This window comes from Corvus moneduloides, chromosome 7 (assembly GCF_009650955.1).
Source record: "Corvus moneduloides isolate bCorMon1 chromosome 7, bCorMon1.pri, whole genome shotgun sequence".
Lineage (NCBI taxonomy): Eukaryota > Metazoa > Chordata > Aves > Passeriformes > Corvidae > Corvus > Corvus moneduloides.
The window spans coordinates 29157055-29180538 of NC_045482.1; the positions used below are offsets into that span (position 1 = coordinate 29157055).

General features: G+C 40.4%; 1 protein-coding gene across 4 annotated transcripts in view; it reads right to left on the minus strand.

The window, feature by feature from the left end:
- Positions 1–531: 531 nt before the first annotated feature.
- Positions 532–23484, minus strand: part of MYLK (myosin light chain kinase) — a 198776-nt gene continuing 175823 nt past the window's right edge. For 3 of the 4 annotated variants that reach the window (XM_032115204.1, XM_032115205.1, XM_032115206.1), the window contains 7 exons: positions 21157–21374; positions 15611–15734; positions 7779–7931; positions 6670–6793; positions 5352–5481; positions 4363–4482; positions 532–2676 (listed from right to left, as the gene is read on the minus strand). In XM_032115204.1, coding sequence (XP_031971095.1) covers positions 2417–2676; positions 4363–4482; positions 5352–5481; positions 6670–6793; positions 7779–7931; positions 15611–15734; positions 21157–21374 — 1129 coding nt within the window. In that variant the 3' untranslated portion in view covers positions 532–2416. Of the gene's footprint in view, positions 2677–4362; positions 4483–5351; positions 5482–5705; positions 5783–6669; positions 6794–7778; positions 7932–15610; positions 15735–21156; positions 21375–23484 lie in introns of those variants that run through there. The other variant, XM_032115208.1, reaches the window with a different exon arrangement.

Below are 23484 nucleotides of genomic sequence, written 5' to 3' on the forward strand. Positions count from 1 at the left end.
CTGTATGGTCCTGTGTGGTCCGTGGTGACTTGGGCTGCGTATTAGGAGAAGTCTGCATAAAGGCAGCACACACAGATTTGTCTTTATCTCTGTCTTTGCAATTTTTAGAAACATTGGTGTAAGTCCATATCTACATTGAGACTTCACTGATTTTTTTTCTCTGTTCCTCCTACAGTCTTTCAGAACTCTACATTTCCCCACCATAAGGGAATTCCCAACTGTAAAACAAACCCAGAGCCACCCTGGTGCCCCATCCACATTCCCACTGAGGCCTGTGATGATGCTGGAGACATGGCAGAGCACAAGGCCACGAGAGCCAGCCCCAGGCTGTAGCTGGTAGCACTGGGGCAGAGCAGCCTTCGCACATCACGAGCCTGCTGCCGGGGCAGGAGAAGGGCAGCAGCCCCACAGACAGCAGGGGGTCTTCACTGGTGCCACCTGATGGGTTTGTGTGCCCAGCAGCTCTCCGGGGCAGGAGGAGAGGCCTGGCCAAGGTGAACGCGGTGCCGCTGCAATAGAGCATACAAGGAGTGTGCTTTGTGGTAGTATTTATTTAGGAACCGTGAGTAACTACAGCCGTAGCAGTCTCATCTTTGCAATTCTGATGGTTTAACAAACAGGGAGAACATCAGCATATTTTTATTAAGGTACAAAATACACCCCGTTGTTGCCTAAAACATTAAAAAAAAAAAAAGTGAGGAAAGCTCTGTATGCTCTAAATCAGATTCAAAACCTTTCTGTATAAGGAATTGTGGCAATATTGTGTTTAGTATAACAAGAGGTTTTTATCGAAAAGAAAAGACATGCTGGCAATCTGAATTTAGCAACAAAGAGTAAAGCAGTTACAAACCATCGTGTCATCCACATTAGTTGAGCTTTGAATGTAGAAGAGCAAATCATATGAAACACATACGCAACTAGGTAATATCAAACAACCTAAGGTTGTTAATGTACACACCTGTATTAAAGTACACTGACTACTTAATGGTGAGGATTTAAGGTAATGTCTTTTTTTAAAAGAGGTAACCTTTGAAATGCAAATGGTTGCACTTTACACACAAAAAGTGGAAAAGAAAAAGAATCACTTTTGGAATGATACATAGATATAAGACACACTGGTTTTGGATTATGCATAATCACCTTGCAGCCTCTGATATTACCTTTGAACAACAACAAAAAAAATTTAAAAAGTGCCAATACTGTGAAAGGAAAGCAAAGTTACTAAGTCTGAGTGCATTAACCGTTTCTGAGAAAAAAATGGGGTTTGGATTATTTGTTTTGTTTTTCTGCATTTTTAAAAAACGCAACAGCCTTACTGGTGCAGGTTCAAGACAAAAACAAGACAGTCAAGCTCATAAGGTAGAAATAGGTCCTATATAGGTTAAGATTCTTTGGAAATTGCTAAGAATAGAGGAGTTTGTAATCCAGGCTATTTTTTTTGGCTACTCGAAAAATCTGTGGGAGTTTCCAGCTTATCATCAGTTGAAATCTGTTTTGCAATTGCCAAATAAATGCAAGTAAAACTTTAACTAACCAGGGATTCCATTCACACACATGCACAGAGAAATCACTGATTGTGCAATAACCTGTTTTTCACAGCAGCATATATATGAATCATAAGTCTTTATTAGACTGACCAGAAACACAGAAAATATTCTCAGTCTTTGTGTTTTCAGTCTGTTTCTTAAGTAGGCAGCTGCAACTGCACTGAAGTGACAGGCTCCATAAGGGAAAGATGACAAAGTGGGACCAGCTGGCTAAAAGCAAGATCAGGAGTATCTCAGGAAACCACCTGGATGTTTAATGTTAGCCAGTAATACAAGGGCACTAACAGCTCACTGACAGAGGCAGTAAACGTGTCTGAAGTTTGCACTGTGAGACTCTGCTTAAAGCAAATGAGAAATGAACCTTGCCAACATACAAATTGCAGTGCTGGCTGGGTCAAACCTTCCCTTACAGAAGATACAGCCCAGGGAGTGGCCTATTCCTTAGGACTGGAGAGATTCACTGCATGTCTGGCCAACGATTCCTTTAAAGTAGATCTCGGGGAGCCAACTTAGCTGCAGTTTTGGATGAGAAAAGTGATGATGAAGAGCAATAAGCTCAGTAAAAAGACTATTTTTCTTTAAGATGTTCAGACTATAACTTGGTTTCCATATATATGATTTTAAAAGTAGTCTGGGCAACGTAGTTGATGGCTTGCTTAAAGTCAATCCAATCATGCTAGCAACTTAAAAATGCCTGCTGGTTTGAAGTAATGCCCATACATAAAGCTAACAGGTATCAACTGATCATGCTGAAATAACAACCCCCCCAAAGACCTACGTTTCACACAAGGTGCTTTTGATAACTTGGTTTTCTGAGCCTTATAAGGAGAGTCTTTAAATATATTTTTTCTTTTTTTTTTAGCCTTGTTTCATTCTTCCTCCTCTTCATCTTCTTCTTCTCCTTCTCCCTCTCCTTCTTTTCCCATTGTTTCCACAAGGAGCTCTGCGGTGCACGTGGCTTCCCCAAGGCTGTTAACAGCTTTGCAGGTGTATTTGGCATCATCGTCCCCACATACTTCAGAAATAGTCAAAGAACAGTTCCCTTCTTCATCATAATCTATCTGGAAGTGACGGGACTCCTTGACAGGCTGATCATCCTTGAACCACATCACCTCAGGGTCGGGATAGCCTGGAAGAGCGGAGAGAGAACAGCGACTGCAATAAACGAGCATTAACTCAGCGCTAATTACCTTACGCTCTAATTCCTGAGTATGGACGTGCCATTGTGTTGATAGACAAATATTTCTTTGAGTTCTATGTAAAATAAATGTAGATGATGTGAAGCTCTTTTACTTCACATCTACCTGAAACAATTTTTTATGTATAGCAAAAACTGCAAGTGAGCGCTGCGGTACTCGCTGGATTCCTCCTTCCAGTCCTTTAGCAGTGCCTGCAGACAGCTTTTTGTGTGCTGTAGCCATCAGCCAGCGGGGGACGCCTGACAGTGCATCTGAGGCTCACGTTACACTGCAGCTTCTCTGGAAACAACAGCTCCCAACACTGAGATTTAGAATTTCAATGTATAGCCTATCCTGTGCATTGCAGTCTCATTTTCTGTTTGTTAGGGTAAGTGAGGAAGTCTAAGAAAAGCATTTTGATTGGACATCTCAACAGGAGTTTCAAGCCTTTTGTGAAGGAAACAGCTCTGCTAAGCCTCCAGAGCAGCACTGTACAATGCCTGCTGCAGAACAATCCCTTATACAGTACTCTTGGCTGCTGTAACAAATTGAAGGTTTGTGGTCTCAGCCAAGTTCTGGACTGTGATGGGAGGATAACTTCCCACTGAGCAGAAATAAAGTGCAGGAATCCCTAATACTCAGCAAACATTACAGCAACACACTGCAAAGTTTGGAATGTCAGTTGTGGTACATCCATCTGTTTTATTCCATGCAGTACCCCTCACACTGAGCATCCATCAGCAATAATAATCCATCCTCACATCTCCACTGTGAGGTAGGAAACAGGCAGGGAAAGTTTGGGAGCACAGAAACAAACAAGGAGAAGGTCCATGAGGCAGTTTCTGAACCTCATTTTAAGATTATAAATTAACTTGTACACATGCAGGATGGTACTGACTCTACCCATTTTGTTTTCACAGCTCTTCTTTCCAAATTTCTAGTTTTCATTCACAGCTGAGATACACAAGGTTCAATCTCATTGCAGTAGAACTGCCAGTGGTCTTGGCCTTCAGACTTTTGGGCTGACCAAGCCCACGGTCCTTAAGTATCTTCTCATAAACTTACACTTTGCATATTCCAGTCTGAGTTTTCTTTCTTGAACTCTTAAGTTAAAAAACCCCAATCAATTATTTTCTAGATGTGACTCATGTGACCAGCACAAGAATATTATCTTTACTTCTCGTGAATATACTGTTAAGGACTTGTTTGCCTTTAATAAAATGTACATATAGCTTAAAGTTATCTTGAGGTGACCTGAAACTGGTCTGTCATTTTAGACAACTGACCTCCTACTAATTCTTGGTCTCTGGATAGCACTCTCTAAGAGTATACTCTTGGAATTTATGGTTCTACTTTGCATCTTGCTTTTACTGTTTCTGCCCTCAAAAATCATATGACTTGCTATTCTAAATTAGCGATTCACACGTGGACTCCTGGAGACTTCTGTTCTATGGCAAGCTCCAAATAATTTCTGTTATTGCAACATATTTGTGCTGTGATGTGCAGATATTGGTAAAGCAAAATGGCACCAACTCAACAACAATACAGAAGAAAAAATTGAAAAAGTGAAACAACTGCCCAGTGCAGAAAGCTGACAAAAGGGGAAAGAAAGAAACAGACATGCTTATTCAAAGTACCTTCAATTTTGCAGTCAAATCTAGCAGCACTTCCTTCCACAACTTCCATGTCAAGGATTTTTTTAGTAAAATATGGCTTTACGTGGGGCTTTTCTTCAGCCACTTCTTCGAGGAAAGCATCTGGAGGAGAGCAAAGAGGTAGTGAACAATTTTACAGGGTGTGTTCTCAAAAGATGTATTTTAGTTTCTAATTACCAGATGGTAATGAAAGCATCTTCTATTTCACTTAATTCTGTCAGACTAATGGGATAGCAAGGATGTTGGCTGCTTAACTTTGTGCCAATCTTTTGCAGCTGGACGAGGATTCAGGCCATAAATAGAAAGAAATGGGCACGCAGGGCCACCAACCTACAAATCCTATTTTCCCTTGAATTTGTTTCTAACCAAACCTGGACTTTTGCTAGTCAGAGGGATAAACCAGCTCCACTTATATCAGGCCCACAGTCTGTGGATTTGTCAAAATTACTTGCTTGATTTTCAGTAGTGTCAAACATTTGCACCTCTGACTGTTGCACACCACAAATCCACATTTCACCTGGGGACATAGGGGAATAATGCAGACATTTCCTTAAATGCCCTGTCTGAGGAGCATGGTTAATGCAGGGTCTGTGCCATGGCTACAGCAAGTGTTAATACTTTATTGCTTGCTTGCTTGCTTGCATGAGAAGGGAATACATCAATGTCATCTTTGTATAAACATGCATTCCCAAACTCGGAGAAAGTGCAGCTGACAAATCTGCTTTAATTCTTTGGCTTTAAAAAGAAAAGAGTTTACTGCCTGTGCTTATACTGTGGCATTTTGAGTAGCAGGACAATATAAGAATAGTGAATTTTTGACAGATTTCTTTAAAAAATAGGAAGATGAAAACAGAGAGAGAGAGAGAGCACAGGAATATCCAACTTGATGATTGGTCTCTAGCAATTCGCTAAAAGTTTTAGTAAGACTGATTCAGAGACAGGTAAAAATATGGGGCAGAAAAATTCCTTACCTTCATTCTCTGCTTTGTCTGCATTTATAGGGCTGGTAGGCGAGCTCCCAGAGGCTTTCCTCCCACTCATACCAGAAATCATTGCCATGGACGACAGTCTTCCTATTGCTCGGACAGCATGGCCTGTTTTCTAAGACATAACAGAAAAGGCTTCTGATCAATCCAATCCAACAGGCATGTGATTTTCTGCAACAGTCGTGCTTCGGACAAATTATCTGGGATCTCTGCAAACCTCACTGGAATTGGTGGACAAACTGCTTATATATAGCTCTGTTGTTCTAGGAGAGACAGAGCAGGCTGGACTGAATTACCAAATTTAGTTGCAGATATAAACTTCCCCTGATGAACTCATACCTAAATGAATGTCTCTGTTAGCTGCGGATAAAAAGCACAGTGCGAGAGGAGGCCAGCAGAGAAGCCCTGTCCTGTGTAACTGGAGCTGAACTCTGGTGGGGGACGCCTCTCTCCACAGCCTTCTGGGCTGGGCTGAATTTCATCCAATATGGATAATGAGCTGATATGAAATGAATGAGAAACCACCATCTGCATGATGGCAGCAGACCTCTGACAGGATCGAGGATCAACCACCAGGCTACTAAAATATGCTCAAACTATGAGGGCTGTAGTACGGACACTTGTATTGCATGAGCTTCAAGAAATACATACAGCAGAACATAAGAGGGAATATAAGATAGATTTACATAAATTAATATTTTGTAGGCTACTCAAAAGGATCCAGGATTTCACACAGCAACTCCTGTAGCTATCAGTGTGGCACAGATGGACCTGCTACTCCAGTTCCAGCATTAGGAAAAAAGAAGCTATGGAGACTGAATATGTTAAAGGAAATTATTAAACAAATCTGATTGAATCCATGGGAAGCTTGGGGTTCCAACAAGACAGTAGAATGAAACTGCCATAAAATAAGGTACCTTTACGGAGGCTAGGCAGATCAGTTTTACCAGAAATGTTCAGGTTTGTTAAGAATTACACAATCCTCCAGCCCTCAGTGGCATGGAGAGGGCAGGGAAGAGAGAGAGGCATACCCCGAGAAGAGTGGGAAAAACTATACTTGAGCTCATATGCCTTTTAGTAGCCTGAAATGGGATCATCCTGTGTAATCCACATGCAGCTGTGCACCCTCCTACTGCCCAGCTGCAGGAACCAGACCTGCTCTCCTGCATTCCCACCCTGGCCATGCCAGAGCTTTCGACAGCAGCAGAAACCTCCTGGTGTGACATGTTCCCCAGAATCATAAATATTAAAAATAAAGAGACTTATTAGCATATCCAGCCCAATTTCATGTCCTCTTCATTACCTGCCATTTTCTTCTGGCCATATATTTCTTCATCCTATCTTTGGAAAGTTTTTTGGCTTCCATGTTTTTGGTGTCTTTTTGCAGCCAGGGATGCTGAAGACATTGAGTACAATTTAAGCGACTCCTGTTTTTGTATAAAAAGACCAGTCAGTGTTGCTAATAGCAAAAGAGCAACCTACCTGCTGTAACATTATTTTGTGCTCTCTTTACTGGGAGCTGATTTGTTTCCTAAATTTAGCAACAAAGATCACATGGCTCTGCTTTCCCAGCCATTCTAACTTCTTAAACTCACTTTCACAATTTCTGTAGATCTTTTTGAGAGAAAACTGTGTATTTTTAAGCGTTAATAAAACATTATAAAACAAAAGCCATGTTTTAGGCATGGAACACATACAGCAGAGCCACAGTGGCAATGATTCAGCTGCTTCATGCTGGCAGAGCTTCGCCCCAGATCTCATTTCCTTTACTTACAGAGATTCCCCATCCCACCACTTAATAACCTCCTGAACATCTAATGAAACAGAAATGTCCTAATCTCTTGCCACACCCATTCTTCACTTTGCTCAGGCTGCACAGATAAATAACCCTCTGTTCTCCATCCATTCAATTGCAAACTCATTGGACGAAGTACGTTTCCTTTCCTTGGTTTGTTCAGACACTTCTGCAAACAGGGCTTCCAACGCTGATTTTGTTTTCCTTGCCCAATTACTACATTTATAGGGAAGCTGCCTACTCAGAGGTGCCACACTTAAAAGCGACACACGGCAAAACTGCAACCCATTCAGAGCAAGACAGAACGTGTCATGCAGAAATGCGTGTCACGAAACAGTGGCGATCAGAGTGGCCGCATAAAAGCCCCGGGTGCCCCTTGCCCGAGGGGAGGGAAGAGCACAAAGAGCCGGCGATTGAAGCAAACGCTCCATTCAGCCCCTGCACCCTGCGAGCGAAATAAAGAGCGCTGCACACGCAGAGCCGGGCGGGCACGCACAGCTCCTTATAAAGTATGGCCAGAGGTGCCGCGGCCTTGTGGAGATTCACAGGGGGGAAACACGGATGGCAGCTTCAGCTAAATGCAAACACAGAACGTGCAGCAAGTCCAGCAGCTTTACTTCATGTCTTTCTTTAGTAGATTGCTGATAAAGTCCTTGGCATCGTCAGAGATTTCATCAAAAGCCTCATCGTCGAAGTCCCACGTTGCTGAGGTGACATTGGCAAGGGTTTCGTTGTCGTTGTCTCCCATGAAAGGAGAAAGTCCGCTGACCCTGGGAACGGAACGGACAGACACAGAACAAACCACGTCAATTTGCAAATTACCGGAGGAGCAAGTTAAAATCGCGTGTGACATCGTCCACGCTCTGCAGTTCTTTATCAATATAGGCTCGCTTCAAAAACTAAATTAAATAAAAAAGAACTCAAAACTAACTACAGATAGCCTTAAGGGAAGGAAACTAGAATTTTGCCAGCAAAACTGAAAGGCACATTTTACTAGTTTTTTTTCTCTTTTCCCGGGGCATTTTTGAGGAGAATTAGAATTAGGTGAAATTGGAGCAAAGTAGTTTGTTAAACGACTTATCTAGTTCTGCATAACTAATACTGAATTTTTCACACCAAATTCAGTGGAATATCTTTTTTTTTTCCCCTGGCACTTCCTCAGAATCACAGAATTGTTAGGGTTGGAAGGGACCTCTGAAGATCATCTACTTTCAGGGTGATTTTACTGCCTTTACTGTAAAACCAAGGGGGTTTTTGTAGATTTTATTCCATTTACTCCTGCAGAGAGAGCCCCAGAAGAAAGATGCATGATGAAATAATGAAATCCACAGGGCTATTTTGTAAACAAACCCACCCTGAGTTATACAGACAGATAAAACAGTGCTGCATCACTGCAGGCTGTGGAGTTATGCAGATGCATCCACAAGTAATTTGGTCTTTACATTCTCCATCAGTCACGATGATGCGTGAAATGGAAATAATGCCCTCCTATAACCTAAGCTGAGCTTCCAAGGCTTTTATACATATAACTGATAAATTGCCAGTGAAAGGCAATTACAGAACATCATGGTGTCACTTTTGCAGTCTCTTTTTCCAGCTGAGCATTATCCTTTATTACACTGTGCATCTGGATACTTTTGACGCCTGTATATATTACCTTTTCAGCAAAAAACTTAGAGGTGAAGGTTGCTTATTCCTTAGAACTACAAGTTATTCACTTTTCCAGGTCCTCCTGCCATGCAATTTACAGAATAACCTATTCTTCATGAATTTTTACAGACTTTATTTGATTTCTCAGTACAATTGTGTTAACCAGTTACATTTCACAGTACTACTCCTTTTTTTTAAATATAGAAAAATAACTAACTTATTAGGGTTCTGAAAACACTACATGGATATAATACTATATGGATATCATGATGCCACTGAATATCACAGAACAGACTGGTTAAAAAAAAGATTGCAGTCAAATAAAGTGAGCTATTAGATTAATAATATTAGAATATCTCCTCCTTCAAAGTTATTTTGTTTCTTTTTTGTATCTAATTACATTCAAAATCTGATTTGGAATTTGTTCCTAAGCATTTCATTTTATAAGCAGAGCAGAAACACACACTCTTTGAAGTCTCACACAGAGCAGACACTAAATCTTTTACCATTTCTGGAAGTTGTGTGCAGTACAGCAGAGTCTAGAATCTTACGTGTATACTTCTGAAACTTCTTAGTAATAATACATGAGCTGAAGATAAAAGGTTTGTTTATTCTCAGGCAGAACAAGGTAAATCAGAACAGAATGTATTTGCTGTCTTACTTTCCATTATATGTGGTGCACTCGAATGCAGCAGTGAATCCCAACTTTGTGAACGTGTAAGGTGGCATAAACCCATTTATGAAGATATAACAGGCACAAGTTATCAAAAGCTGAAAGATGAACGTACCAAAAATGCTCCCATAAAGCAACTTTACCACGACTGCTCCCTGTGTTTGACACTTGCTTTGCTGGAGGAGAGAAGGTTTGTGCCTGACCCTGACAGCACTGCAGAGCTGGCACAGCTGCAGGCAGAGCAAGGCTCTGCTCTGTCCGCACGCCCTCCAGCCCTCATGGCCCCAAGCATCCATGAGGCTCGGGAATCTCTGTCCTGGAACCCACAAAGCATTCCTGCAGGGCCTTAAACCCATCTCCTCTCCGACAGCTAAACATTTTCTTAGTTATGCCGATGTCAGTGTTCTCCATAATGTTTTAGAAAGTGAAAAAATCTCTTGCAGACTGCAGTTGTGATTTTGGCTTCCACATACTGACTGCCGGGTTGTCTCTTTTTTACCTTGTAGTAAGAACAACAGTCTCAGCCAAGCCAGCGGCTTATGCCATGACAGGTCTGTGAGTATTCCTTTAGCTCATTGTCAAAAGAGGAGATGCACATTTTCTCTTCATCCAGTTAAGCTTCCAGACGACATGCTTGGGCAGCTGGAGCAATACCAATCCCATTTCCCTTCAATACTTGATCAAAGTATGTCAGAGGTGACCTCTGCACAGTATTACCACAAATAGTGTTGTGCAGCTCTTGCACTATATTAGACAAGATTAAAGCTGCAGTATTGAGAGATGAAATGCATACTAAAAAACTTGCTATAGGTACAGAGACATTGCTTCATGTGGAAACATTGTTGCTCCATGGTGCCGTAAGAGGCAGTGCTTATACTGCATGTCCCACACAGCTTTTGAAGGGTGAGGACAAATTAAAGAGTGAGAAGTTAGAGAAGGAAAAAAATTCTGTGATTGTTGTTGGTTTTGGGTTTTGTTTTTTTTTCTTTTTTGGTTGGTTGATTTTGGTTTTGGTTTTTTTGTGTGTGTGCATGTATTTGGTTTTTTTTAAATTTTAGAGTTGTACGACAGAATTATCTGATAAAATTTTAAATGCTGTGGTAGGATTGTTCAATCCCATGCATTTGGTAAATTACCAGGTGGGTCTCAGTTAAGCCTCCACTCATTTCATCATTTACAAACACCAGTGGAAGAGTGCCTATTCAAATATTTCAATGAACCTATTTTTGTATTCCTGAATGTGCTGTTGCAGATTTATACAGCTAAAATAATTTTCTCTCTCTACTACAGTTTTACACTGTGAATCAGTTGCCTTGTGGAAATACTTCTAAGGAGTAAGATCCTTGTTTATAGTTAGAAAACAAAATCCAGCAACTAGTGTAGATTAGAAATTATGTAGCCGGAAATTTTTATCTCTAGCACAGATTTCACTGACCAAAGTCTTGGTTGTTCAATTCTTAATAGCCATTTAAAGTAATAATGGTACAGCAACTCTTTTGACAGATAATGGAAACAATTTCTCTTTGGAATGCTGAAGTGATAAAGATGAGCTACTGCTCCAGGAAATTAACACAGAGCTTACATTGCGAAGTTACTCTTAGACAAGCAGCAGGCTGTTTACTGAAAACATTTTTCCAGCTACTTTACCAGGCATCTTCCTGGCATGTTAAGAACCATTTGTTTAGAAAATCTTTCACGGTTTCCACTTCTAAATAAAGAAGAAATATATTTTATCCTCTAGGAGTTCCTTAACATTTATTGGTCTGTTCTAACAAAGCTCCAAGTGCAGACTTAGAAATGTTGAGATGGAAAGGGTCCAATGTGGATGCAAACCTCGTTGCCTATGTAACAAACACCATGGCATTTCAACTGGAAATCTGTGCATTAAGACTCCTGCTACTCCAGGGAAGATGGTTTTGCTGCTTGTCTCAAAGAGTCAGACTGTGAGTGTTCCTCTGCAAGCAGTGCTTGCAGCACCAGCTGACTGGGACTGCTGCCACTCAGCCCCTCCTTACAGGCTTTGCCTTGCATTGGCTGTGCAAACAGAGTAACAGACCTCAGTATGAACAGATCTTGGTATCTGCTTCTGATAAACCTGTGCAGGGCATGTCAGATAAGCACATGATGGTAACACCTGCACCCTAGAGATCATGTAGTGAATTAATTCTTTTTCAAGTGAACTGAAGCAAATAAATAGTCTGAGGATACTTTGTCAGAGACACACATCCATGGAACACTTAGCTGAGGGCTGACTGACTCCCACACTGGTCCTCTCTGGAAGAAGCAGACCACTGAGTCCATGTAAAGGAAGACAGCTCATTGCCGAAGCAAGGGTGTTACTGCTGTTCTCATCCTTGTTTCACATGCCCAGTGGATTAATGAGGAACCTAGTTTGCCAGTGCCACTGAACCAGTAATACATTTTCTTTTGAGCAGTACAGTCTGACATTAAAGCCTTCCTAACCTGGTTTAAGGAAAGAACAAGGAGTGTTCTCACATCTTTAATATAAAGAGGTATAAATTTTTATCATGACATGGAGCCAAGTGTAAGCCAGCGGTGTTTTGCTTTATCGAGGTTCCAAGCCAGCACACCCAAAAGATGAACGATGCTGAAAGATCTTTCAACCAACCCAAACTGCCAAACAAGGGAGGGGGAACAGCAGTGATGAAAAACACAGTGGATAAAAAGGAAAGGGAATATTTGAAGAATCAGGGGGTGTGCTGTTAGGAAGGTGATGAAGGAAAAGAGTATACAGCAAGATCAAATGTGATATTAAAACACAGCCTAAGAGAAAGTATATTAAAAAATATGAATTGACAGAGATCAACTACGCTGAAAAGATAAACACTGCCTGGCACTGATAAAGCAAGGAGAACTATTGGAAGGCAAGCAGGGGTTTGAATCAGCCACAGACAATTCCTCCCTGAAACTGCTCAGATCCTATGGTGCCAGAAGGAAAAGGCAATCCACATTCAGCGTACGCCCATGCAGCGCTGAAGCCTTAGACTGAAAATTGCTTTGAAATAAAAATTAGAAATTGCTTCAGATTACTAAATATTCAAAACAATCCAAATTGATCATCAGAAAAGAACTAGAAATAGAAAAAACACACAAATCCAGCAATGCCCAGAAGAATAAATGGAACAGAAAGAGCTGGAAAGAATTCAGGAGGTTAAACCTTCATTAGCTAAAGATTATTGTAAATGCAGAAAGGAACACTGAAATAGACATAAATGGAGATGATATACACAAGCTATAATATTTGTGGCCTGTTATTTCAAAGGCAATAGATCAACTTAAGTATGTGGAACAGTACTGTGATGCAGAACAGGACAGAGAACAAGATAAAAGTGGAAGATAAAAAACATGAGGTGGAGAATACAAACGGAAATTTAAGGGAAAACAGAGACAGATGAAGAGACAAGACTGAATAAGTTATCCAGGGAGATTAAAAGGATTTAATATTTAGCTTAGAAATGTGGAAAGGGAACTCATGAACTGTAGGATGGCATTAAATCAGTCATAAGGAAGACAGATGCAGTATCCCAGCAGGGAGTGCAATATCTGTACTTACATCTGCATAGCAGAGGGCTGGGGGGAGGTTTTGCTGCAGGGTTTTGGAAGAGTGCTGTCACCCTGCTTCCTACTTGAGATTACATCCCAACCATTTATTCTTTTGCAGGGGAGACCCTTCATTCACAGAGATCACTTTAGTAGCTCTCTGTGAAACCCGGTTTGTACTCATTGTTGTGTAGCACGTCATGGAAACACAGTCACTTTCTAGGCAGGTGGTGTGTCAAGTGATGCTGTAGCGTGTTCCCTGCTGTTTCCCTTGGGACAGATGATGGACACAGCAGCTTTGGGCCATCAGCTGCCTGTGGCAGAGCTGCTGTTAAGTCCAGTGCTCGCCTCTGCCTGCATGGCCCCACTCCCATGGCAAGGGAGAGGGGATGCAAATGCCCAGGTATGAGCACAGTGATGATGTGGGAGACAGACACCAAGTGAGTGAGTCTTGCACTTCAGGCGTGAGATTTGGCAGTTCTGAGCTTACAAACAAAATGGGAAAGCAGAGCTGCAACTAAAGAGAGATGCAGTTCTCAATGACTTTTATTTGCATTCTGTAATGATGATGTGATGGTTCATTCTGGATAATGGCTCATAGTTGTGAGTCTGTAATAATAGCTGGGCTCTAAGAAAGTTAAGACAGATTGGGAACCTCTGCCACTCTGGGGTGGAGAGGGAAAGTCCAAGTCATGACTCACGGGTCTTCCCTAACTTCTATTACTTTATTCTTATGGCAAGAAAGACAAAAGCTGATTATCACTGCTAATCATATTGTGGCAATAGCAATGCATCAATTTTTTTTTCTTCATTTTATTTGGATGATGTAGTTTTCCCCTTATGACAGGTTAAATGAACTTAAACACACCTTAGCAAACAAGTAATTTCATAATATATTTCACAAGGCATATCAGATGAGCTGAATGAGTGTAACACTACCCCAGCCCCATCAGCTGAGTGGTACAGCATCCAAATACCCTGCTTGGCACAGAGAAACTGGGAAGAAGCAGACTTGTCTTTGGCAAGACCTGTCACCTTTTCCCCACCTGTTCCACCTGCTCCCTTCACTTTGTCTCAGCCGATGCCCTGGCTGCATTTCCCGGGAACACTCGGTGCCAGCACTGACCTGTGCCTCGCTGCTCAGACTGGGAGCACACGGAAACTCGCCATGGGCGTGGATAACAACAAACGGCCCGGAAAGACGAGAAGCTCCCCAAAATATGTCGGGTGCGTGCGGGCTGCAGGCGGCGCTGCAGCACCGAGGGATTCCCGGTCCCGGTGCCCGGCACCGCCATCCCGCCCCGGGAGCGCAGGGATTTGTCACCGCACTGCTGCCTGGGTGGGCTGCGTTACTGGAGCGACGGAACGATCCAAAGGAGCTTTCAAGATCGAGAAAGTAGTGCTTGGAAGTGAATGGAAAATAGAAGTCCTGTAAATAAACTGGCAGAGCGAAGTGACCTTGAAGCGTAGAACACACTTCGCATCTGAAGCTGAAGATAACAGAAATATTCCGAGTCTTTGCTGGAAGTAAGAGGGAGTTGATGTAGTAGCTTTTGCATAGGCCAAGTAAGGAAATTATGTTGCTTAGTTTGGAAATGAGAAGAGCATGAACAAGTGCAGGGTCATGAGAAAAGCAGGAACACAGAACGACTGAGTAAAACTGAGGCAAACAACTGTGCATTGCCAGGTGTCAAGGAGCGGGATAGCCAGGGCAGAGGGGACTCTAATAAAGGAAGAATGGCATTGAGAGGAGTCTTTTAAAAGAACCAGTGCAAAGCAGATCTGCCACTGACTTACTACTGAAGCTGGAACAAGGGAGAAAGAACCATGCTCCAAACTAAGCATCTCTTTTCACTTGTTTATATGGCATCAAATGTGTAAAGTCCCAGCTGGAAGAAAACCACTTTCTGTTCTAGGCATGGAGACACTAATTCCATATACATTTCTCTAGATTTATTGATGTTTATAAGCATGCTGTATCAAATCATATATAAAAATCAAATCTCATACTGAAATATGTAACCAAGAGCTGCAGCTAACCGTCCTCTGAAATGTTTCCACAAGCTCAATCCATGCTGCTTATAAAATGTATTTATCCAGTGGCTTGTGCTTGGTAATAAATTAAAATACAATGTGAACGGATATGGTAATGCTGGGATACTTCAGCGTGTCCCACGAGATGCCAAGGTTTCACAAAAATTTTCTCTCATGGAATAAAAGAATGGAAATTATTGTTTGTTAGTGCCCAAACATTTCTCTTTAACATCTGGAAGGAAAAAATAGTTTGAAGTTAATAATAAAATAGTCATATTGTCTTTTTAAATGAGATGAAGCATTGCTGATTTATGATGTAAGATGTACAACACTAAATAGCTGGATTTCCAGACCTGCCAGTTTTGCAGTTTACCAATTGCACCCTTCAGAGAACAGAGTTTTATTAAACATGATGGAGCTGCTAATTACAACACAAAAGGCCTGAAAATGTCAGGAAACTTCAGAAGTTGATGAAAATTTTATATGTTCAGCAACTGTCAGGATTTGTGTTAAGAATAGCAAAGTACTCACAAAATGTAGCAGATAACTCCTATACTCCACATATCTGTTTCATATCCAATAGGTTCATAGTTTATAACTTCTGGAGCCACAAACTCAGGTGTCCCAAAAAGAACTTTCAGAGAGCCTGCATTTTCTGTGAAGAATGGAAGAGAAAACCATTAACTGCTGCATGGAGATTTTTAAAAACAGTTATTCTCTAGTAACAGGAAAACCAGTTTTGCCCTCATATTTGTGATTTTGTTAAAGACTCTTATCAGAAGAAATAAATGATGCCTGAATTGCTGTTTTCTTAGCTGATACATGTATAGCAAATAAAGAATTATTTATTAAGCATCCTCAAACACACAGCACTGTATAAGGTGCATAAGAAGGTTCCTATTGCAAGGAACTTCCACAAGGCCAGATCTGTGAAAAAGGAGCACCATCAGTGTTTAATTCAGATTTTTATATCCTGAAGTACAAAAGTGTTTGAGCCTCCGTCCCTTTAGCAGTTGCAAAAGAGAACTGCAGGATTCCAGTGTCAGAAAGAAGCTACAGTTTTCACAAATCATTGAACATTTATCAAAGCTTGGGGCTCTGCATGTTGTGGTAAAAAGAACCAATAGTGCTAAAATTACAATAATAGGAAAGAACTATTTCAATCCAACATATTTTCTTCTAGTGTAAACAGGGAAGAAAATCAATAGTGGGTTGCATGTCTCTTAAATTTGAAGTGGCACAGGCCAGGGGTGAAACAAGAGAAGAAGCAGATGTTGTACACCAGTCAGATCATTACCTCACAGGTAAAACTGGACTTGGGCATGGTCTCAAAACCAGGCTGCCTACAAGCACACCTGTGGCAAAGGGGAAGCACAAATCACCAGCTGTCAGCCATCAGCTGCTCCAAACTTTTATTCAGCTGTCCTGTAGCACAGGTATGCTACATTTGCTCTGCTTAAACACACTGTGGATGTTTTAAAAATGATCTACAGTGAAGCTGCTGCTACCAATATGAACTGGAAGAATGAGGTCATGAGACAGGTGAACTGGCTTGACATTCTTCTTGTGCTGACCCATCAGTAGTGCCCTACTGGAAAATACAGTGATGAAGGTAAGAGAAAAACCTGTTCATAACCAAGTACTGCCAGATTATGCTGCCAGTGTGCAAGGGAGTGGTATGTCTACCTTCTAGTATAGTGTGAGACACAGTGCAAATCATTAAGTTAGAAATTCTTAGGCTCATTTTAGAGAAATAGTTAGGAATTCAGGGGGCTCATTTTCATTAATGCTCATTCTAAATCTGATGGGAAGAAGAAAAGAATAAGCAAGGTCAGGCAGGAAGGAAACTAAGGAATAGATTAGGGACTGGGGGGGAAAAAACCCACCTCCCAGTAATAGAATTGTATTGTAAAAATATAAAAATGTTAGAAAATAAATTGTTTCTGACTTGAAACAGGCTTGGATTTAGGTTGAGAAAATCATGTCCAGTCTGCACATGTGCCTGAGCAATCAGTGTATGCCTTAAGTGAGATTCATTGCATTACGTTTATCTTCTGTGCAAGAGCAGCAGCCAGATTAGGCACAGTAAATGTCCTAGTGAGGAACCATTGCTCTCCCAAAGAGATTACCATCTAAACAAAACAGATATGGATGGGAAGGCAAACAGATGTAACACATTCCAGTCCTGCTCCTGTTAAGGTTACCACGAGTACAGGGATTTGCAGCTCTATAATTAAGAGAAAAGCTTAAAAACCCCTCAAACGACAGCAAAGTTTTGAGGAGTTTACAAAAGAATTGACCTTTCCACAACACTGAATCTGAATAGAATATTTTTATTTATCAGAATTTAATTTGCCAAGTTTTGCAACATAAATGCTGATCCCAGTACAGACTCCACTCCCAAACTTAGCTCCATTGAAAGCTCTTAAGGCACTTCATGAAATGTAATCAAACACCTGAGCTAGTGGTCTTTTGAGGTATGCAAATCCCCAACTTACCAAAGGAAATCTGAAACATATATGGGGTTAATAACTTGCCTAATGATTGAACACTGTGCTTGAGGCAACTTTTGAGCACAATCACAACAATTCACTTGCAGTTATGCCAGTTTCCCATTTTAAATGCTGTGAAACCCTTTTTTGCTCTGTTCAGGTATGGTTTTAATAAATTAATTGCAGAAACCTCATTTTCACGTGTTTTCCCTACTCCCACCATGCAGGGAGTACCCATTTTTAGAAACAGAAACAGAGAGAAGAATGCCTGGGAGCAGCTGCAGGAAATTACCCAGATCCTCCCATGCAAGTTCACCAACATCAAGACCCTCCTGCCAGCTCTCTGACTATCCTTTAAAAAGCACATTCAAAAAGTATTCCACAACATCCCTACAGTCACATAACCAGAGTTTTCTTACTCTAAAAAGTATACTTTTTCTAACATGCACTCTAAAATGACTTAGCCTAAAAGAAGGGCAATGTCTTCTCCACAGTGACAATGAGGAGTGAGAGATCACCTTCCTTTTCCAAGTGCAAATGGGAAGCCTAAGATCCCATTTTCCCATCTGCCTTCATTTCAAAGTCAACACTTACATTTTTTTTCAAACTGTCCTTACAAGAAATTACTGAAATTTATCACAATGAACCTGTTTTCTAAAAGCTTCATCGCGATCATCCAAGTCTCAGGCTCAGATTTTCACATCCAAGTTTGGAGTGTGCACTGTGTAAACTACCATGAGGAACTGTGTATGCAAAAGGCTGGTGTATGAAATCTGCTGCCCACAGGTCAGAGAAATGTGGGGTTTTTTTTGAAAACATGGCATTTAAGTGCAAGCATAGAGTGTGAAACAACTGACACAGCATTTTCTGTGAATAAAGAAAAAAGAAAGGAGAAGAGTAAGACCCTTTCTATGCAGTAATATGTCAAGTCTTTACCCAGTTGTTTATGAGCTTAGTACACAAGTAGGATCTGTGTTTGGATATCCCTTAGTTCAGATAGAAAGCTGACAAGCTAGCTGGAAACTGTTGCTGACATTGTGTATAATCAACTGATTAAAAAAAAAAATCTTTACAGTACTCAGAAACCATTCTCTTTTCTCCTCAAGAAGTTTATCTTAAACAATTTTCTACATGTGTTCCTCAGCACACCAAAAAAGGTCAGGAAAATATCCCACTGCAGCTTTGGTATTTCCGGACAGTGCAAGAGAACTAATTAGCTGCAGAAGATGACTGCAGAAGGAGCTGATCCTAATATCTTTAAAACTGATCAAAACACTGAATATTTAGAGGCACTAGTTTGCAGTAGTTACAAAAAATTAAATCTCAGAAGCTGAAGTGCAGAATCAGCCCCTGCTCCCTTCAACAATCCCTTGGCTGAGCAGTTTCTGCTCAGTCAGGGTCAGGTCTGTAGGATGAGGGCTCCAATCCCACATCTATCAATGCCAAAGTGAATTTGACAACCAATTTCAAAGTCATAAATCTCGAAGGAACACAAGTGGAGGAACATGCCCTCAGTGCACCACATAAGACAGCCGGCAAGAAGCAGGCATTAGTGAAAAGTGGTTTTAACAATTTTTGTGAGTAAATGAAACAGTAAAAGTTGTTTTCTACTTTTGGAAATCATCTCAACTGAAATGTCACAGTTGTCTTTGAAATTAAAACAGTTCTTGTGCTTGCTGGGCATGGAATGGAAGGGCCCTTTCCCTTCCTAGGGAATGCCACCCACGATGGAGTTATCCAGAATGGGAGGATGATGAATAGCAAATACCTACAAGGGAACCTGGCAAGAATTAGCAGCATGTTAAGCCAAATGAATGTACAGCATTGTAAAATCAGAATCAGCATCAGCACCCACAACTCTCATCCTTCTACACCAAGAGAAGTTAACTGGAGTTTAGAGCTTTCCTGCCTATGGCATGACTGGTGCAACTCACAAGCTGCTGTCAGCCATGCAATGTACTGTGATGCCACAAGATTAACAGAAAAGTGAGAAAGCTGATGGACATGAACAGGCTACCGAAAATAGGATCTTCCGTTTGCTAAATGTGGGTGTAACTGTGGTCTGAAGGGTATTCTGTGTTTACATTATATCTCTTGTTGATGAAATCCACTCAGTGCAGCAGTAAATGTACAGTTTTCAGGCTGACAGCTGGAACATCGTGGGCTGAAATCTTTCCCACACCTCTCACACAAAACCACCATCACTGGAACTTAGTTAACAGTTCATCCGTTTCCTGAACAAGAACAAAATCAGTTCATGTTCCCAGAACACTACTGGCTCTATGCTGGTGAAGGAACAGAAATGGCAGTGATGTCTTTTTTAAATAAATAAAATAGACATCTTATCTCTGAGTTAACAGTGTCCATGTGACCAAGATTCATTTAATGCACTTTTGGAGCAGAACATCATCCAAAATTCTTCAAAGCAGACTTCTTTTCCCCTGTTCATTCAACAAACCATTCTTGGGAATGCAGTAGTCTGTTATTTAAGTGTCAAAAGTAGTAGGATGAGCAGCATTTAGGCAGATAACAAAAGGTAGCTGGTAGTAAAATCATTGTTCTCAAAAATCATTGTTCTACTTTTTAGTAAGTATTAACAATTTTAAAATTAATACGTTTTCAAAGAGGGAAGGCAAAAGATTTCCAGTAAGAATCCAGCTGTGGGCCCCTTTGTATACAGAGTAGGAATTCATATAAGTTGTCCTAATCAATTATTGTCAGGAGATCCACAAATCTCGGCTCTCCCAGTGTAACAGGTTCGTAAACTATTTTTGTTTCTTTTAATTCCTGGAATGATTTTTATTTCTTTTGTGAAAATACAAAGATCAGTGTGGGATGTTGGTATTGTTTAACACTGACAACACAACTGAAGGGCTGCTTTTTAGAGCTGAACAATATGAAGACAAGAACTTTTGAAGGTCTTTGGCTTTCAAGTTGTAGAGCATGTTGGAAGCTTAGACCAAAACGAATGATAGAAAGCTGCTAAAAAGCAGCTTAGGAAGAGGAAGGGCTTGTCAAATGGAATTTCCCCCAATTGCATTATTTTTAAGTAGTGCTATTACACAGCTCTTTATAGCATTCCTATGATGTTTAACATGTATGACAACATCCTGCTGTTTATGATAAGAAAGGATAAAAATAACGGGAAAATGTAAATTGACTGTAATTATCTGAAAGGCTTCTAGAGCATCACCTAAATCCCTGCTGTTAAAAAAGTTTTGAGGATTTGTAGTATTCATGAAGCATTCAGTTAGAGAGTTAGTGCTTGATGGTACCAAATGTAAATATTTTTTAACATTACTACTACTGTGTATTTTAGGTGGAATCTACAGGGATACCCTGCTGTAGAAACAGGCAGGTAGATTGTGTACACCTCACTGCAAACTTCTCTTGAAGATGAGGTGCCCTACTCTCACTCTTGAATGTCTTCTTTTCTCCCTTTTCTATTTCTTCCTAAAACCAGAAATATTTATAGGAAACATAGTTTATTTACTCTCTATACATGAAAGAATATAATAAGTATCATGAATTACTGTTTGTTCTGCCCTTTCCCCATGATACTTAAATAGGCAGAGAATTAATTACCTAATCTTCTTGCGAGTCCAAAGTCGATGAGTTTGATACTTGTACCAGTCTTGTTGACACACATAATATTTTCTGGCTTCAAATCCAAGTGGACAATACCCTGCTTATGAATGTATTGAACTCCTTCTGAAATCTGCTTCATGTATTTAATGCACTCTCTCTCTGTCAGTTCAAAGTCTTCATCAATGATTCGTTCAAAGAGTTCTCCTCCAGAAACCCTGTGAAAGACAGAATAAGAAGAGACTTCTGTAACATATTCATTTGGGGAGTAATCAGACCTTTTTTTTTTACAGCAATACAGAGAGTTCAAGCTTGCAGCAGTCACTTCAGGATGCAATCTGTGTTTTGTAATTGCATTTTCCATAGCCACACAGAAAATGTGGGAAGAATCACCTCTTGTGTGTGGTATAAATCAATAAATGTTTTCTGTTCTGAATCTCTGTCGCAGGTGAGAACTGTGAAACACTGATGTTGTTATTCCAGGCAGGAGGGATTTACACCCTGCCTCTAGGACTGGGTCACCTGCAGCTGACAGTGAAGTGTGTGCTCTGTGATTGCCACCCTGCTAACACGTCTTTGTAGCACTGCTCCCGACTCTGAGCACACATTTCCCATGTCTTCCTTTCCTCGTACCATCCATCAGTGAACAAAGGTAGATAATGTAATTTAGAAATAAAGAAAACTAAAATACATGGAATGGGTCCCAGGGAAAGAGGACAGAATTTCAAGCACATGAGCAAAAATTCAGAAAAAAGAGAGATTGAGAGTGACAAGGGCTAGGAAGGAAGAATTCCGATGATATGGTTAATTGGAATGCAAAGCTCAAACGGTAAATTACTGACCCAAGTGAGCTCAGAGGGAATTTCCTCCTTAGCTATGACAGGAGAAGGATATAACCCACAACACTTTCAGTGTTGGTATTTTTAGCTGAGCCCTCATCACATTTCTTGTAGGTCAATTCCATTTTTATGCTAATTTAAGATGTGAAATAATTGGTCTTTCTAGGGTAGCATCTCCTCAATTGAACTGTTCATGAAACTGAAGTGGGACATTTTTAACCTAGATTTAATGAAGCATAATTTGTGACTTGTTGGTTTTGGTGTTTTTTTGTTTTGTGTTTGTGTTTTGTTTTGTTTGTGTTTTTTGTGTTTTGGGTTTTTGTTGTTGTTGTTATTCTAAATTCTGAGTAATCATTCAACTGGTTTATCTGCTTGCATCCAAAGATGGGAAATACTTTTTTCTTATGCTGTGGGTGAATGACCCGTAAAGAAAGGAACGCGTAGTGAAGAGCAGCTTTGCTTTTAGAAATTAAACACACCATGGTCTTTATATGGTTTAATATTTTGCAGCATTCATGCTTGTTGCCAAATGCAATTGCACATTTCAGTTACAGAAAGAAAATACACAACAGAAAAGCAGCCTTTCCATGTTTGCAGGTTGCCAGATACATGATTATATCCCTCATGTACCAAACTGAATTTGAAACATCTGAAGTTCTGGATGCATTTCTTGCTTTGGCTATAAGATTTCATAAAATATGTAATTAGAAATGCTATTGTGGTTTCCTATGAATATAAAAATAGTAAGAAGAGCCTATGCTTGACAAACTGAGGGGTTATGTTGGATAAGAGCACATTTGTAACCTAAAGCAATAGTATTGCCAGACCTGTTGAATAAACATTCAGGGGATCTAGTTTGTTGTTGCTTTGCTAAGACATTAACCAGTATGGGTGTTTATGAAAACATCTGCAGGCAAAATGTTTATATCTGGATTACTCTGCAATTCCAAATGATAATCATCCTCATACTAAAATGTACCAGTTGTTTTGACTGTTTAATGCAGATAGTGACAACTTACTTGGGCTATAAAAGTGCCATCCTTTTCAGATCCCCAAAGGGAAAACTTTTCAGAAATTGTACCATTGTCTCAAGCACCACTTTTTTAGCACATTTTTGTAAATGAACTACTGTTAATACATCTGCCTGCTGTTTTTACCATGGGAGCTCTCAACACTCTCGTAGCAATGGTAGATTAAACTGCAATGCGCTTATGGGATGAATATTGTTGCATTTATATCAGGAGCTAAATCCAGTTTGATTTTTGCCAGTTAGGAAGCTGAATAAAACCAGTGTGGATGAGGTTCTACACATACACAGGTGGAGAAGTCGGCTTTGTTCAAACAGTCCAACTAGTTCAGAATCTAAATCTCTCTTTTTTTTCTGGGTTCTCCTCTTTTCAGTCTTCTCTACATGAGTCATATAGGAAAATATTCATGTCTGTGGAATCACAGAATACACATCTAAGGTTTTTGGTCCAGTAGGAACAGT